The sequence below is a fragment of the Papio anubis genome, chromosome 3 (genome assembly GCF_008728515.1).
Source record: "Papio anubis isolate 15944 chromosome 3, Panubis1.0, whole genome shotgun sequence".
NCBI lineage: Eukaryota > Metazoa > Chordata > Mammalia > Primates > Cercopithecidae > Papio > Papio anubis.
The window spans coordinates 14047614-14065490 of record NC_044978.1 but is presented as its reverse complement, the minus strand read 5'-3'; the positions used below and the strand labels follow the sequence as shown (position 1 = coordinate 14065490).

Genomic DNA, 17877 nt, shown 5'->3' with positions numbered 1-17877 from the left:
AATGGCGTGAACCTGGGAGGCGGAGCTTGCAGTGAGCTGAGATTGCGCCACTGCACTCCAGCCTGGGCGAGACTCCGTTTCAAAAAAAAAAAAAAAAAAATCAAGGTCACTCCAATTCAGAAACAGGTGCTTCCTAATGGATCTTACAGGCATTTCCTCTGGCTTTAAGCAGAACACAAGTTACAGGGCTTATTACTGTCCCTTGCTAGGTGAACAGTGATTAGGTGAAATCTGGTCCAATGCTAAGTTGACTGACTTTGTCAGCATGTAGCATTCCTAACTTCTCTACAAAATAATGGAGTAGAGTAGAACAGAGTAAGTTCTTAAGAAATACTATTAATAGCATTACAATTAATATTCTTAAGTTCTGAATATTTATTAAGTTTTTAAGAAATATTATTAATAATAAGGTCCCTGCTTTATTATTCCTGGTACTAGCAGTATTAGTACCAGGAACAGTAGCAGTTGCTATATTTTCCCTCTCTCCTAAGACCTGCACTATTATTAGAGCTAATAAGTTGGAAATATGTAGGTCAATCATTTAAGCTAGTATGGAGTTTTGTGATGACTCTAGACAGAGAAAATAACCCCCAAAGAATGCTTAGTACTTGAAAAAATTATCTTCTAAACTTTCTGTTTTAAATAAAATTTATGTATAGCTTTAAGTATATGGAAAGCATAGATTGCTTAAGAAATACCTAATATATAAATTTCTATCATCTCAAAATCTGTTGATTTGTTTTCAGAGTAAGCATTTTCAGGGATATTTAAATAACATTTGTCTAAATAGGTGTTTTTCACTAGTGTATACCTGTATTTTTAGACAGAATTTTATATGCACATATATGTAGGCAATGCAAACAAATGTTTATTATAATCCACTTTTTAAAAGATACGTTCATGGACTTCTTGTACCTGGGTATATATTGCTTGTACATACCCGTCTCATTAAAGTTTTTGACAGTACAGGAATGGGTGTATGAACACAAAGGTACATATGTTTCCCCTGATGTCACAGCCAGCATATATTCTCCTAAGGACCATAATGTTTGATATATCATTGGCCAGAACTTGTTGATCCTTCCCCAGGGCATAGTTTAGCATTAATTTCAGGTTAGGAATATAAGGCCTTTGCTTCTTGTTCTATTTTGATCCCCCCAATTAATCAACCAACATGATCTTTATCAAGCATCTCACATTCTGAAACAAAATTTCTATATAGAGTTTTATTGTCACTATACCAAAAATGTTGAGCAATGCTAAAGTAACAAAACATATGAAAATTCATGTTAGTACTGACATAGTCAGTTTTATTGAAAATATATGTAAGTCATTTTTAATAAAACAAATTAAATACAAAATAATTATGAAATCACTAAAATAACCAGTCTGACATGGCTTATTAGCACATTAGTATTTTTCTCATCATTCCTATTTTTAGTCTCTGACAAGAGAGAAAACCTTTTTTTTTTTAAGAAAGCGTTCCTTTCACCAATACATTAGATAGACACTGGCACCATAAGGAACGGAATTAAATAAATTCCAGTTGGTTCACCATCTTTACATATGGACTCGGCTGTCACAGTCGTGAGGTTACTGGGAATCCTTCTAGGGCTCTAGACTACTCATCCTCAAGGAGACAAACATAGACTGAAGATATTGGCTGCAAAAGCTATTACTGATGCTCAGAGCACTTGCTCAGGGTTGATATTTGGCATTCCAGTGGGGAAACTGGAACTCATGCCAAGTTAGAAAGGAGACTGGCCCTGGCACGTGGTAGATCCTCCTCACCGTGGAAAAGCTTGATGTCTTAAAAGAAGATCTAAAGACTGGCTCTTAATATTTCTGCAGCAAATTACATATAGAAGACATGACTTGAAACTACTGAGGGTTATTTTTTTAAAAAATAACCTAATTTGTTTTTCATAAATGACTCTATATGGTTTTTTAATGTTCTTAGTTAAGGAAAAAAATGTACATCAAGGAATAGATTAGATTACTCAGAATGTCACATTGGTATATACATATATGCTACAGAAATAATTTTTATATTTATAGTAATCTAATATCTAAAATCTTAATGAATTACTATTTTTGTTAATGTTCTCGATATGATAATAATACTATTTCTTGGGGTTTAGCCTTGTTGTTGACTTACTTACTTGCCCATTGTTCCCCCTGGTTTTTTAAATCTGATGAAATAAATGTGTTTTACATGGACTTCAAACTTTAGAGATAGTTTATCATCTCTGCAAGCAAATAGCTCTGGAATTCACATTGAAAACCAAGCACCAGAGCTTTGAGGTCTTACCATAGCAATGACTGCTGCCCCAGCTCCAGCAAGTGCCACAATAAACAAGTGGAAGGTCATGTTCAGCTGCAACGGAAACCACAGAGAATCAAAAGGTGCCAGAGTTAACAGGTAGAAGAGAGGCCAAGATTGCTACTGTCTTATAAACAAGGCTTTGTGCATCTTAAATAAAAGCAAGCCTGTGATAAATCACACACTTGATCAAAACAGATTATTACAGTATATTTTCCCTTGCAAATCATTTAAATCCTTTCAACTTCATCATTATAATATAATTTCATTATAAAGATGAGACAATGATTAATAATGATGGTTTTCATCACTAACATTACAACAATATAAGGAGGGCTATGCTCTCTTTAAAAATAACTTCATCGCTGGGCGCGGTGGCTCACGCCTGTAATTCCAGCACTTTGGGAGGCCGAGGCGGGCGGATCACGAGGTCAGAAGATCGAGACCATCCTGGTTAACACCGTGAAACCCCGTCTCTACTAAAAATACAAAAAAATTAGCGGGGCGTGGTGGCAGGTGCCTGTAGTCCCAGCTACTCGGGAGGCTGAGGCAGGAGAATGGCGGGAACCCGGGAGGCGGAGCTTGCAGTGAGCCGAGATCGCGCCACTGCACTCCAGCCTGGGCGATAGAGAGAGACTCCTTCTCAAAAAAAAAATAAAATAAAATAAAATAGATAAATAAATAAATAAATAAATAAATAAACCAACTTCGTCATGTTTTCAGCCTTCATTAAAATGAGTTTCCAGAACATTTGAAATAGTTATTATAATGTTTATTGAAATACGTAGAGCATCTAATTCCTATTTAGCCTTTACTCCCCTGAATAACACTACTTCAAGTAAAATTGCCTCTGATAGAATAAAGGGAAAATTCAATATAGATTTAGTTTTAAGACATTATCCAAATAACAAAATGAATGCTAAAATTCTGACAAAATTAAAGGCTGTAAAACCACTCACCTCAGTAGATTCGCACATCCTCAAGAAATTCTCAGATACAGTACAAATTTTCTTTTCCTCTCCAATTGTCACAATTCCTACAATGTGTAGAAAATGACAGTTTAGCAGTATAAATGTTTTGAAGAGCCAAGAGAGAAAAAAATGAAAGTTTTTGCTAATCATATCTAAGCAAGTTCCATTTTATCTTATGTTATAGTAGAAAAATTATTTAGCTTTCATTGTGGATAATAACTATGCAGAGAATTATGAATATAATATGCCAAACTATTCAGCCCTCAAGCAATTCAAATAATTTCAATCTGAATTTAATTGAATCTCACCACCAGAATTTCCAGATTCAATTATAGCCAGTTCATTGGTTTGGCCCATTAATGTGATAGTATAGGCATCACAATTATTTTGTTAACTATGCCCCAGACTGTGCTGAAGTCAGGATCTAAATTTGTTCAGCTGGTGCAATGCTTCTGTTAATCTATAAAAGCATATTGCCCAAATGAGTACTTTTTTTTCTGCCAATATTGCAAACAATGCTATTAGTAACAGGAAATGAAAAGTTGCCATTTCACTTCTATTTACCCCTGTTCCAGTTGGTTCGTAGACCAACTGCAGTAGAATCACCTAGGAAATTGTGAAAAATATGTATTTTTAGACTCTAACACAAAACTGATAGATACAATAGATGGGAATCTATGAATGTTGGGCCTAGAACACTACATTTTTAAAACGAGCACAGAGGTAATTCACTGGCTTGTCTCTTCATCTCATCTTAGAGAGGAAAAGTAACCAAGTTCATCTGATGATGGCTCTTCAATTTCATTTTCGGAGCTCGTGAAGTGCTAAACACATACAGGCATGATAAAACACATTGAGGACATTCTAACACCTAAGCCTTTAGCATTTGTTGCTCTTTAGTTGTTTTTGTTTTTGTTTTATTTTTATGGTTTGGTTTGTTTTATTTGAGATGGAGTCTCACTCTGTCACCCAGGTTGGAGTATAGTGGTGCAATCTCAGCTAATTGCAACCTACACCTCCCGGGTTCAAGTAATTTTCATGCCTCAGCCTCCAGAGTAGCTGGGATTATAGGTGCATGCCACCACACCCAGCTAACTTTTCTATTTTTAGTAGAGATGAGTTTCACCATGTTGGCCAGACTGCTCTCAGACTCCTGACTCCAAGTGATCTGCCCGCCTCAGCCTCCCAAAGTTCTGGAATTACCGGTATGAGCCATGGTGCCAGGCCTTCTTTATTTAGTTTTAATATGTATATATATTTACATATTCTTAGCTTTATGAGGTATCATCAATTCTCCCTCTCTTACAGAGCTCCTGTTGTTAGTTTCTCCTTTGCAAATAGTTTGTGGAATCTATTTCAGTGTGAAAAAATCTATTTGCAGTAAACAAACACAGAGATCCCTCTCTACAACCTTCCCTTTCTGCCAAGATGGTTCTAAGAGTGGGTACAAATTTAAAAGGGTTTTCTCATGAGATTTCCTCCCTAAAAATCACCATTGTTGAAAAAGCTTCTGGTCAAGGCTCTCTCTCTTCATAGTAATCCATTACAGACTTTATTCTGTGGAATATTTATGTTGTACTTACGTTTCCTTATCCATTTCTCAATTCATGTTTTCAGCAAAACACCTAAAAATTGTTGCCTAACCGCATTGCAATTCCGTTCCTTTCATTTCTACTTAAACCCTCTCAAGTCAGATTTTGCCCTAACCCCTCTCCATGGAAATTTTTCTTATAAAGATCACTAATGACCTCCAAGGATTAATTCTCAGTTTCCATCTTCTTGCAAGTTGGCAGTATTAAACACAGTTGATGCCCACCTTTTCTTTCATGCTCTCTTCATTTGACTTCTAAAATCTATACTTTTCAGTTTCTACGTTTCTTATCTCATTGGCTCCTTCTTCTCATATTTTTGTCTGTTGCCTCCTCTTCTCTCTGACCTCTTAAATTGGAGCTTCCCACCCTTCACTCCTCAGCCCTTTTTCTCCCATGCATATCTCATCCAGTCCCAGATATTTAAATATTATCAACAACTCCTAACTCTATGTGGCCATCCCATATCTCTCTTCTGAAATCAGGATTCATATATCCAATTTCTTATCTGACAATTCTATTTGGATTTCTAATAAGCAGTTTAAAAAAACTTCTGCTCTTCTCCTTTGCTGGTTCCACTCCCAAGCAAACACTTCTCATAGCCTTTCCTATCTTTCTTGATAGCAAATCTTACCATTTGCTCAGTCAAAAGAAATTCCTCCTTGAATTCTCTTTTTTCCCCCCAAACCCTATATGCAATCTACCAGAAAATACTGCTGCCTCTATGTTCAAAATATATCCATAATCAGACCGATTCTTCCCACCTCCCTTGCCGTCTCCTGATCCAAGCCACCAAAATCTCCCACTGGGATTAGTACAATCATATGCTAACTGGCTTCCTCGCTTCTACCCTTCCTACAAACCATTCTTCAAGTAGCAGCCAGAGTAATCCTTCTGTTATTAGTCAGACCATCTCCTTCCTCTGCCAAAATCTGTAATGACTCTCTATTCCCCTCAGAATAAAGCCCCATATCTGTAATGTTCTGTAATGCACTCATCAAGATGGTACATCATGGGATCTTGTAAACTTCATTTCAATCTTTGCTCCTGCTCTCTTATTCTACTTCGGGCACACTGGCTTCCCTGCTGTTTCCTGAGAAACCAGGTATCATATTGGCTGGGTAACTTAGTACCGGTTCTTCTCTCTGACAAGAATATTCCCAGAGCTGTGTTCCTCCTGTCCTTCAAATGACAACTATTCATGAAACCTTTCTACATCATTTAAAAAAATACTATTGTTACAGTAGGTAGGTAGTCAGACATGAGCAGAGCAAGAGAGTTCCCCAACTCATCACCCACCCAGGATGTCAGGCCACCATCAGGTGACAGTCAGGCACTTGTTAACTGTCTTTCTAAAATAATAATTGGTCACAGCTGGCTCCCAATAAAGAAACACCTGTAGCTGGTGATCAGTAGCTTCCTGATAACAAACTCAGGAGTTGGACAAGCGGGCTCAAGCATGCACACTAAGAGGCAAAATGGCAGAGTGTAACTGATATATGACCTTCCTCTAGGAACACTCAAATGATAAGTGAGAAACATCTCAAATAAGCATGCGCGAAACTCCAGAAAACACACTGCACGTACGGTCCCTCCCAAGTGCTGGTCAGCCACTGCGCATGCAGACAGCCCACCCCAAGGGAAGAACCAGGTGAGAAGTATGCAAGACCCTAGAAGAAGGTCAATGTATAAAACCCCAAGTCAAAAGATCAGACAGTGCACTTGATCTCTCAAGTCGCCCGCTTGGTCCTTTTCCAACTGTACTTACTTTCATTACTGCTCTAAAACCTTTTAATAGACTTTCCCTCCTGCTCTGAAACTTGCCTTGGTGTCTCACTCCATCTTATGCCCCTCAGTTGAATTCTTCCTTCTGAGGAGGCAAGAAAGTGAGGTTGCTGCAGGCCCATATCGATGTGCCACTGCTAACGTCATTACTGAACCTGCAGTACTCCTGATGCTATACGTATATGTGTATACACACACACACGTTTTTGTGATAAGTATACCATATATAACAAACATATATAATATATATTAAAAATTAATTGTATTTAAAAGTCAACATATGAATAATATGAAGCTCTAGAAGTGAGCCTGTGGAGGAGGAGCTCCAGCGTAAATTTGAAAACCTGATTATTTTGATTCTTGTATATCTGTCTATGAATGGCCAAATTGTTCTCACCAAAAATTGAGATTATTCAAATTTATATCAATTTTTCTAAATATTGAATATATATATTTATTGCCTATGGAAAAGTTTTTGGCTAAATGGTGCAGACTGACATTTTCAGTTTCTTCAAAGCAATTAGGAGAAAAGGCAAGTTATAAACAAGGATGGCCAGGCGCAGTGGCTCATTCCCATAATCCCAACACTGTAGGAGGCTGAGCCAGGCGGATCACCTGAGGTCAGCAGTTCAAGACCAGCCTGGCCAACATGGTGAAACCCCATCTCTACTAAAAAAATACAAAAATTAGCCAGGTGTGGTGGTGGGCACCAGCTACTTGGGAGGCAGAGGCAGGAGAACGGCTTGAACCCGGGAGGTGGATGTTGCAGTGAGACGAGATCACACCACTGCACTCCAACCTGGGCAACAGAGTGAGACTCTGTCTCAAAAATAACAAAAATAATAAGCTAAAACTAGGCAAGAGAAGCATTAAGAACTGAGTGCAAACAGAATTGGGGAGAACAGGGAGGACTTGATGCATGAAAGTTGCAGTAACAGGCTTTTTTTAGTACTTTATATTTTTCATTCTAGCTAAACACAAGTAATATATTTCTAGCATTGTGAGAATGGTTTGTGCCTGAAATACGAACAACTTCAGAGAAAATGATGCATATGTACACAGTTACTATGACTTTCATCACTATGGCAATAAAAACCTTTGGTGCTTACTGGATGGTTAAAGTATGAGTCCTAGGGTTGTAAATTACTATTAAGAAAACTGTAGATCGGGCGCGGTGGCTCACGCCTGTAATCCCAGCACTTCGGGAGGTGAAGGCACGTGGATCATTTGAGGTCAGGAGTTCGAGACCAGCCTGGACAACATGGTATAACCCCGTCTCTACTAAAAATACAAAAATTAGCCAGGCATGGTGGTACATGCCTGTAATCCAGCTCCTCGGGAGGCTGAGGCAGGAGAACTGCTTGAACCCGGGAGGCAGAGTTTGCAGCGAACCGCGATTGCGCCACTGTACTCCAGCCTGGGCGACAGAGCAAGACTCCATCTCAAAAAACAAAAAAAAAACAAAAAATGTAAATGAGAGTTGGAGGTAAGCAGAATGAGCAGCTACTTATGACACTCTGATGTCTGATAGGATGATAGGAATTAACTCCCTACTATGAAATACAAATGCTCAAATTTAAAAATAATTTACATTTACATTGCTAATTTTAAAAATTATAGAATACCAGCGTATCCTTTTGCAGATTCTAGAGACCACCCAACTCCCCTGGCTCTAGGGGGCTTTTCTTTATTTTCAAAGTCAACGACAATGGATCTTTTCACACCCTTCTTCTCTAGTCCATCTCCCTCTGAGTGACTCCTCTCCTTTGGCCCTATTTTTCATTTTTAAGGACGCTTCTGATTACATTGATGCCACCTGGATAATTCAGGCTAGGTACTTTCTTAAAATCAGTTGATTTTTTAGTGGCGGAGGACAGATTTGAGACTGATCTCCCATCCACCTCGGCTGCAGCACCTGAAAAAGCCTTCCTCCCTGGCAATACTTTCTGTCTCAGTGACTGGCTTTCTGTGTGGCGAGTGCTGCGACCTCGATGGAATCCCTGCTTTCAGCAACAAAAATAGTGTGAGCAAATAAGTGAAATGAAATCCTACTGAGAAGTGCTTTACGGAAATACGATAAAAACAAGCTGCTCTCGCTAACATGTGTGGGCGTGCCGAGTAAGAGGTAGGATTGGCTAAAAGTCTAAAAGAAGCCCTACCTACTTTCTCTCCATGGCTTGCCCTTAAGTTTTATCAAATCTTCAGGTTGTAATGGAGGAAAGTTTCAAACCTTTCATTTAGATGATGTAATGAGGATCGATTTTAACATTTCCTCATATAAAATTATACGGATAAACATCTAATACATCCAATGAAATTGAATCACAGAATATATAATTGGAGGATAACAGAAATCATAATAAAAGCTTCAAAATAAAAGTAAAATTATTTCATGATGAATTTTGAAATACAGAAAATCCTAATATGATATGCTGTCTACAAATTGTCCAACTATATCAAGTAATGTCTCTGCCTTCCATTAGAATTGTTTGAATTGCATAAATGTATTACATGCATGGGAATGAATAGTGAGATGCATACCTCCACTAAGCAGGTATAATGGCCATTATAGGCTGAGAGTTCCTATTACATAGTTTAAATACCTGGTCTCCTGTAAAATAAAAGATAGCATCTATATGCTAAGGAGACAACTTTGCAACAAGGGAAATTACTTTAAAGTATATTCTTATCTATGCAATTGTCTTTTTGATGAATATTAGTAAATTCTAAATTGATCCTAATACAATGTTTGAGGAATGGTTCTCTGATGCTTCTTGATAATAATGTGGTTGTATACATACATTCAGGAGTCTTACCAGGATATATAATTTAGAGGGCAAATAAATACTATACAGCAATAGATTTTATATAAAGAGTTAAACAGAATGTCTTAATAGCTCATGTAAAGGCTGCATGACATCTAAAAAGTGCCTCCTCTTTCTTCCAAATTCACAAAAGAAAAGGTACATTTGGATAAATCTTGATAAATATGTTGTAAACATTGGTAAGCTTCAAATAATAATTTTAACCACATATTTATGCTTTATGAAATATGGAAACAAATAATATAGCACATTCTTTTTTTAAAAACAAAGACAATCAGAGATATGAACTAATGAGACTGAAATAAGGTTTTTGACCTTGAGTTGATGTCATAATGGGATGAAACCTTTGGAACTTGGGGTAGGTTGAATGTATTTCACAGAAAGAAATGGATGTGTATCTTTGGTGGCCAGAGTAGGCAAAAAATAGGCTCCCATAGACTGCAGTAGGCAAAAAATAGGCTCCCACAGATGTTCACATCCTTAACTCTGGAACTGGTACCTGTGTTGGAGTAAGCTGTGAAGGGGAATTAAGCTTGCAGAATTGTCAGGGAGATGCAACTTTGCTGGCTTTTACAGAAAATGGATTGCCATCATGATCAAGTAAATGTAGGAGATCACGAAAACAATAAAGTGGTTTGGGAAAAAAATTGACCTTTGCTTTCAATATTGTATTTGTCTGCTATTGCTGCTGTAACAGATTGTCACAAATGTAGTGGCTTAAAGCAACACAAGTTCATCTCTTACAGTTCTGGAAGACAAAGCTAAAAACCGAAAGGTCATCAGGGCTGCACTCCTCTGGAGGCTCTAGAAGCAGGAGCAGTTTCCTTTCCTATTCCAGCTTCTTCAGGCCACCCACATGCCTTGGCTCTTGGCCCCTTTTCTCCATCTTTAAAGCCAGCAACACTGCATCTTTCTGCCTTTTTTCTGTAGTCTATCTCTCTCTGACTGACTCTTCTCTTCTGACTCTCTCTTCCAGTTTGAAGGACCCTTGGGATTACACTGGGCCCATCTGGCTAATCCAGGATAATCTCCCCATTTTAAGATCAGTTGACTAGCAACCCTAATTCCCCATTGACAAGTCATCTCACATATATTTATGTTTCAGGAATCGGAATGTATACATCTTTGAGGATCCTTTATTCTGTCTACTTAACAGACTAATGGTTTACTTAAGATTATAGTTGAAAAAAGCTCTTTTGCTAAAAATTGTATTTGAAAAGCTGTCGAGTAGAAAATAATTGTGCTAAGATTCAGGACACTCACCTTTCCATCCCAGCATGGCCTGCTGGGTAGCTATATCCCTGGAAAATTATTTCATTTCTTAGGGCTCCATTTCTTTTAGACCAGACAGCTGGACTGGTGATAAATGAAGTCCATTTATAAAATTCTATGATTCTAAGACATATTCTGTGCTTAATGTCATAAGGAATCCTATATGCTCAGTGGTATAACTCTCAATACTTTCAGTGAAATTAGGTTCATTTGGGGATCACAAGCACTTGAATGCATTGAGAATTAATAAGTTTTTCTTTTTTTTAAGTTGAAAATATTAAGACGGTCCATTTATCTTTTACAAAGGATTACTCTTTCTGTCCTTTAGAAAACCAACTTGGGGAAATTTTAAATATTATTTTTCTAAAGTCTCCCAATATTTTTTCAGTTTAGAATCTGGTTTGATAATACCAAAGACCTTATAATCACCTACTTAACTATTTGCATTTATTACACTATAAGAAATGAAATGTTTCTAATCGGAACATGCTAATCTGTTGTGTATTTCTGAAAATATAAACAATCACATTCAAGAGAATCTGACCCTCATGTATTCCAGTGGTAACACTTTCTTAAGATAAACCGAAGCTCTGAGAGTAGGGTTAACAGATTTAACAGTGAAAACAATCTCAGTGTCGCTTAGTTAAACTTGAATTTCAGATAAAGAACAAATCATTTTAGTGTAACTATATCCCATACAATATTGGGTACCATACTTGTAATTAAAATATAGCTTGTTTACCTGAAATTCAAATTTAACTAGGTGCCCTGTATTTTAACCTACCAACCCTATTTGAGAGGCTAATCACATGTTTTTCAAATTTAACTTTTAGGATCAGCAGAATAAAAGGAAGACGTTTAGGACAAGGGGCTGAAAGCAAAGTCATGGCTTTCTAAGCAGCTGTTCTGCAGTGACCTCCAGCAGCATTTGCTGTGGGCTCCTTTTCTGATTTCTACAAGGGATTTGATTTTGAGAGTGAAACCTCCCCAATGTCCATATTCCCTCTTGCCATAATGTCACCCATAGAACTTTTCCCCCTGTACGCATGTACATATGAGTATTATTATTACATGAGATTTTTGCCCTAAATAAAATTAACCAGAGAGGACTGCTCACTTATTTGGCACTCTTTGATTTTATCTTTATTTATTTATTTATTTATTTATTTATTTATTTATTTATCTTGATATGGAGTCTCACTCTGTCGCCCAGTCTGGAGTGCAGTGGTACCATCTCAGCTAAATACAACCTCTGCCTCTTGGATTCAAGAGATTCTCCTGCCTCAGCCTCCTGAGTAGCTGGGACTACAGGCATGTGCCACCATGCCCGACTAATTTTTTTATTTTTAGTAGAGACAGGATTTCACTACATTGGCCACACTGGTCTCAAACTCCTGACCTTAGGTGATGTGCCTGCCTTGGCCTCCCAAAGTGCTGGCATGAGCCACCACGCCCCACCTGATTTTATTATTATTAAATGCGAACTAGTGTAGTGTAGTGGATCACACTACTGGGGGACTTAAGGCTTCATCTGTTAGGATGGTAGGTAAGCCTGTTCTGAACACACAGCTAGTTGGCTACCCTATAATCTACCTACAGCATAACCGTCAAGCCACAAGCCCTTCACACCCCATCTAAGTGAAATGTTTCCTGCTTTTCTGAAGTATGAGGAAACCTCATTAGAGAAAAAAGCTCAGTGTCCCCAGGTGTTAGTAGGTTGGCTTTTAATGTCTGTTCAGAGAAAAAATAATCCATTTGCAAATGTGGATTTGCATGTCTTTATAAATTCTGTAGCTCCCATCATGTTACACATGATAACATAGAATCTCAAATAGGCTAACTGAGATTATACTCTACTTTTCCACTTCCAGCTCAGTACTAAGTTTTAATATGAAAGAGAGTTGACTTATGAGCAAGAACAGAGCCTCTGATTCAACCTGTGTTGCCCATGTTTGAATCCTAGCTCTGTCACTTGCTAGCTGTATAACCTTGGACAAGTCACTGAACAACCCCACTGTGCCTCAGTTTTGTCATCTACAAAAGAAGAAAACAGTATTGCCTACCATATAGAGTCATGAGAAGTAAACAATGTGACACATGTGAAGAACTTAAAATAGGGTCTATATGTGGTAAACCTATATACATACGAGTATTATTATTACATGGGATTTTAGCCCTAAATGAAAATAACCAAAGCAGACTGCTAATTTATTTAACGTTTTTTGTTTTTCTCATTATTAAATGCTAACTAAGATGTTGTCCTCCCATTTCAGAAGACAATGAACCATGTCCTTCTTAGGTGATCTTTATTGTAGACTTGACATTTTGTGCAGTTTTTCATGGGAGGATGAAAGTAGAATGCAGATATCACATTGAGTTTGGAAAAGAGCAAAGGAATCAAGAAAAGGAAACCACACTTCTAACCTGTCAATACCAGGGAATGTGATCTGACATCCTGGTCAATATACATGTGTATATGTTGTGATATTAACATCCATTCACCCTTGACTTTCTACTTTAAATTTGAAGGGAATAGTCTTAGCAGGAATACTCTGATAAATTTATCTCTGTGGTAGAAGAGGTACTGATCATTCCAAAGGGATCTGTAATATTTTAGAGGCAGCTATGTAGGTAACACAATACTGGGCGGGGTTTTACAATTAAGAGATCCAATATCCACCTACCAAACTGACGAAGGTCCAAGCAGAGATTTGCTCCCTCCACTAATGTGGTGTTCCGGCAGATGGTCCACAGATTGAAGTACATGTAAACTGGCAGTGAGGTGAAAGCCGTGACTCCCAGCCAGGCCAACATGAAAAGGTATGTCAGCATAATGAACTGCAAAAGGGAAAGAAATGGAGAGAGAAAATGTAATCTACCAAAAAAGAATAATTTTGTGTTTAATCTGCAAAGCTCAATTATAGAAAGTTTATAGGGACACAGTATATAAGTCAGTATCATAACACTGTTGATTTGCAGCACAGGAAGTTGAGAAATAGTGCGTATAATGGGTTAAGTGAATAAACCTGCTGGAAAATCGTATCTTGGCAGAGGTTCTGATGTACAAAGAAAAAAATAATCTATCTGCATTACCATGCCTTTTCATCCATGTATTTAAACTTAAAATCGCACCACGGATTTTTTTTTTAACTTTAGAAAATATTCCTAGGTATTTAGAAAGTATTCACCTTGCAAAGGGAATTCGGAAGAATTAAAAGTCTGTCAATAAATTTATGTAGGACTAAACTGTCATCATGTCATGTCATAAATATTTAAGCTATTTAACCATGTTTACAATTAACGAATATGGTAATTCTTAAATCACATTAGTATATAATATTAGTGTGTACTCTTCTTTTAAAATTTTTTTATAAACTTAAGTCTGTTTTGTTTTATGCATGTTAACATATATTTTATATATATAGTATATACATACTTATGTATAGTAAAATATTATTTTAATTTTGAAAATAAAGTTTTAAAAATACATTTCAGAAACATTTTTAATATTTATAAAGTGTATAAAAGGAGTTCATGTATCCTAGATAGAACTGAATAGAATACTTAGTTTAAACATGGATTTACATGAAGTTTTATTTCACACATAGTATAAATGCTGAGTAAAAGGACATGTAGATAGATGTATGTATTAGTGGATGGATGATAGACATTAGATAGAAAACTGTCTGAAATATAGCCCCTGGATGCCAAAAGCTACATTTCTATAGATATTTGGTTCTTCTGAATTTCAGAAGCACACTTTGATCAAAGACTGGAATAGATTCACTAGTGCATTCTGGCTAAAGTTTTAACAACTCAAGCAGTCACATTTTCAAAATAGCAATACAGCATATAATAAATATACTGAATGAAACTAGATACCTTATTCAACCCTATTCATCTCTTTTGTGATGAATTATTAGCTAGATTTTACCCCATGATTTAGGTGAAATCTCAAACAAGTCAAACTTATTCTATAACCCTCTTAATATGTACTGAAATTAGCATTTTTGAAAAATAGTAAAATGGGAATCAATCCTGTGATAGAACTTATGCATCTATATTAAAGTTGTATAGTGATTAATATAGAGTTTATTGGGATTAAGGATAGCAAGAAATTTATATGAAACATATAAAGAGAGGCAGGAGATCAAACCTTTCCATTAAATAGCAGTTACTAAATGCCCCAGTACTTCAGAAACCCAGAGCATTCTTGAACACATGTTTTCTAATAATATTGTTTTATCTCATCTCAACTCTTACTTCCTTTTTGTCTCTACTATGAAATGCTAATAGTGGGGGCCAACATCTGTCTTGACAACATCCTTAAACTAAGATTTGGCAGACGTATTTAAACCTTATACATGTAAGATGAAACAAACCCTACCTTAAGAATATTAGCGAATAAAATTTGCTGAATGTTAATTTATTTAAATCACCTAAGAAAGGAGAGTAACTATCATTAAAAAGCTATTCTTTTTAAAAATAATATCAACATTTACATTCCTTTTAGAATTATTTTGGTCTTGCTGAACATATACTTATGAGGCTAAATATGCGTAAATATGCGTAAAGATTTATGGCAGGATTTCAGCCATGTAAGGCAATAACACTTCCCCCTTATTTTACTGATTAAAGAATAAAATAACCCAGGTGGAAATATAGAGAATATTTGGTCTTAAGACACACTTGAGACACACATGAGCAAAAGGGTAAACATTTTGCTCATCTTCCCCAGAGTGAAAGGATACTATTAATATTTTTAAGTGGTCTTTATCCTTTCCTTCTGGAATGTGAAATGAAGTATATCAATAGATGAAGCTCACAGAATAGTGGAGGGGTCAGCTCAGAATTTCTCGCCTCGCAAAGGCTTCCCTGCCCTATCACAACATTGCTTAGGCACCCAGGCTAAGTGACAACGGTCACCTAAGCCTCTGAACATGGATAAGCATACTCCAAGCGGCAATACCCATTCACCTCTAACCCTAATAAACTATACGATATAATGCAGGTCATTTTCCATCTTTTGCCTTGGATTCTAATATGCAAGAAGTAGAAACCTGTCTCTCTATTAATTTAACAAGCACTGACATGCCAGTTACTGTGTTCCTAAACTGAATATCACATGCTTTTAACAATAAAAGGGGTCTTCCGGCATACTCATGAAAGGCGTAGGCTTTTCAGCTGGCTTGAGTGTAGTCTGCTCTTTATACTTCTGTTTCTGCCTCTGTAAAATGGAAGTAACTCTAAATTGGCTTCATATGTTTAAGTGAGCCTGCGATGAGATAATCCATGAAAAGCATTTAGCATTGAAACTTGTTACATAAGAAGCTCTGACAAAAATATTAGCTATTTTTATCATTGCAAATATCAATGCAATTACTACTATTGCTACATATATTGTGTACATACTATGGAATTATATAATTCTATATAGTCTTATAGAATGAAGGAATTAGATTTCATTACATGTTTGGATAAATTAAAAGAATAAGTTCTTGAGTTTGGGAAAGTTATTCAAAATGAACTCTCTCTCAAGAAGGAAGGCTCCAGAAATTCTTGGAAACCATGCTGAAAGTGAAGAAATCCTCTTAAAAGAACACCTTTGGGAGAAAAATCGTTTCTATTAACATTTTCATTATTTGCAATTGTAGATCTCAAGGCTAAGGTATAGTCTCTAGAACAATGAACATGATATGGCAGCCAGAAGCACATTGCTTTGGAGGACTAAAAGCAACTCTAAAATCCATGGAAGAGTAATCAGCATGCTTTTGGTTGCATCCTCTTTATCTTATTTTTCATTTGTTCTACCCTGAGGGATCTTTCTAAAGCTTCTTTTGAAGATGCTGTTCAATGTAGAATGGGACTTATAACTCAATAGGTTTAGATTCAAAGTAGCTTGGAACACTTTGAAGTGTGTCGCTACTGCTAATTTACAAGGCAATAAAAGGTCTAACTTCTGAAACCACAGGACTGACTTACATCTTCTTTCTGCTCTGAGCTACATTATAGCAAATTAACAAAGCTGGATGATATAGAGTAAATCAGTGTGGTGAGAAAATATTTTCATTACTATTAATGCATAAATTTTGTGCTAGAAAAATGCAAAAGTCTTTATTTTCTAACTTCGAATGTAAACTGATTATATTTCAGGGTGTAGCAGTTCACTGAGGTATTCACTGAAATATTTAAAGAAGCTAAAATGTAATTTGATCTCTCCGTTTTATGTTCTATTTCAGAATCTGATGATTACTAAAATTGAAGAATTATTCAAATTGATCATGCATAATCCTATGTAGAAAATCTTTTGCTGTAATAAATAAAATATTGCATAATTATAAATTTATTTCTAATGTCACATTGTTAGTCATATAATGGATATATATTTTTTGTCATCTGAATGTTAAATAAATTAGTAAGCTGCTCTTACTTTTGTTAGAACAAACTCAGAGAATGTGAGAAATTTTTCTGATTCTGAAAACAATTTTTGTGTATGTGCGCCTTTAATTTCTGCTTTTTGATTAAACACTTTCTGAAATTCATCTTCATAATATCTGTTTGGGAAACAGTGGAAAAATGAAAAAAAAGTGATAAAAGTACTACTGAACTTGAAATCAGATGACCTAGTCACTAGTTTGACATATTACTTAATCTCCCATTGTCACTTTCGTAATTTGTGAACTGGAAATTATGATACTTTTCTTATAGGGCTATGATGTAAACAAGGGGAAGATTCTATGTAAAATCACTTAGCAGAAAACGTAAGCAGTAACTCAAAGAGAGGAGATAGTCTGATTTAATAAAAATGTATTACTTAGTACTTTCAAAAGGTAGGTATGGACATAAGGAAACTATTTCTGTCCCATTGGGTGTTTATTGCTTTGAGCAGACACTGAATTTTAATTTATAGTAATTCTAGGAAGGGAAGATAAGTTCTGTAGAAATTACATAAATAAAATGGCCTCATGGCTTTTCTTATTTTGGTCATTATCTAGGATCACTCACATATATTAAAATGCTGACTAATTCCTCCTGACTCACACACACACACAAAAATTCAGTAATGCTTCCTTAATTTGAATTAGTTAATTCCTTGATCTTTGATAGCAAAA

The 17877-nt window shown here is 36.2% G+C and overlaps 1 protein-coding gene across 2 annotated transcripts in view; it reads right to left on the bottom strand.

The window, feature by feature from the left end:
* Nucleotides 1–17877, bottom strand: part of GPM6A (glycoprotein M6A) — a 374013-nt gene that overhangs the window by 4145 nt on the left and 351991 nt on the right. For both annotated transcript variants that reach the window (XM_017959219.2, XM_003899379.4), the window contains exons 4-6: nucleotides 13450–13603; nucleotides 3283–3359; nucleotides 2312–2377 (exon numbers count right to left, since the gene is read on the bottom strand). In XM_017959219.2, coding sequence (XP_017814708.1) covers nucleotides 2312–2377; nucleotides 3283–3359; nucleotides 13450–13603 — 297 coding nt within the window. The remainder of the gene's footprint in view (nucleotides 1–2311; nucleotides 2378–3282; nucleotides 3360–13449; nucleotides 13604–17877) is intronic.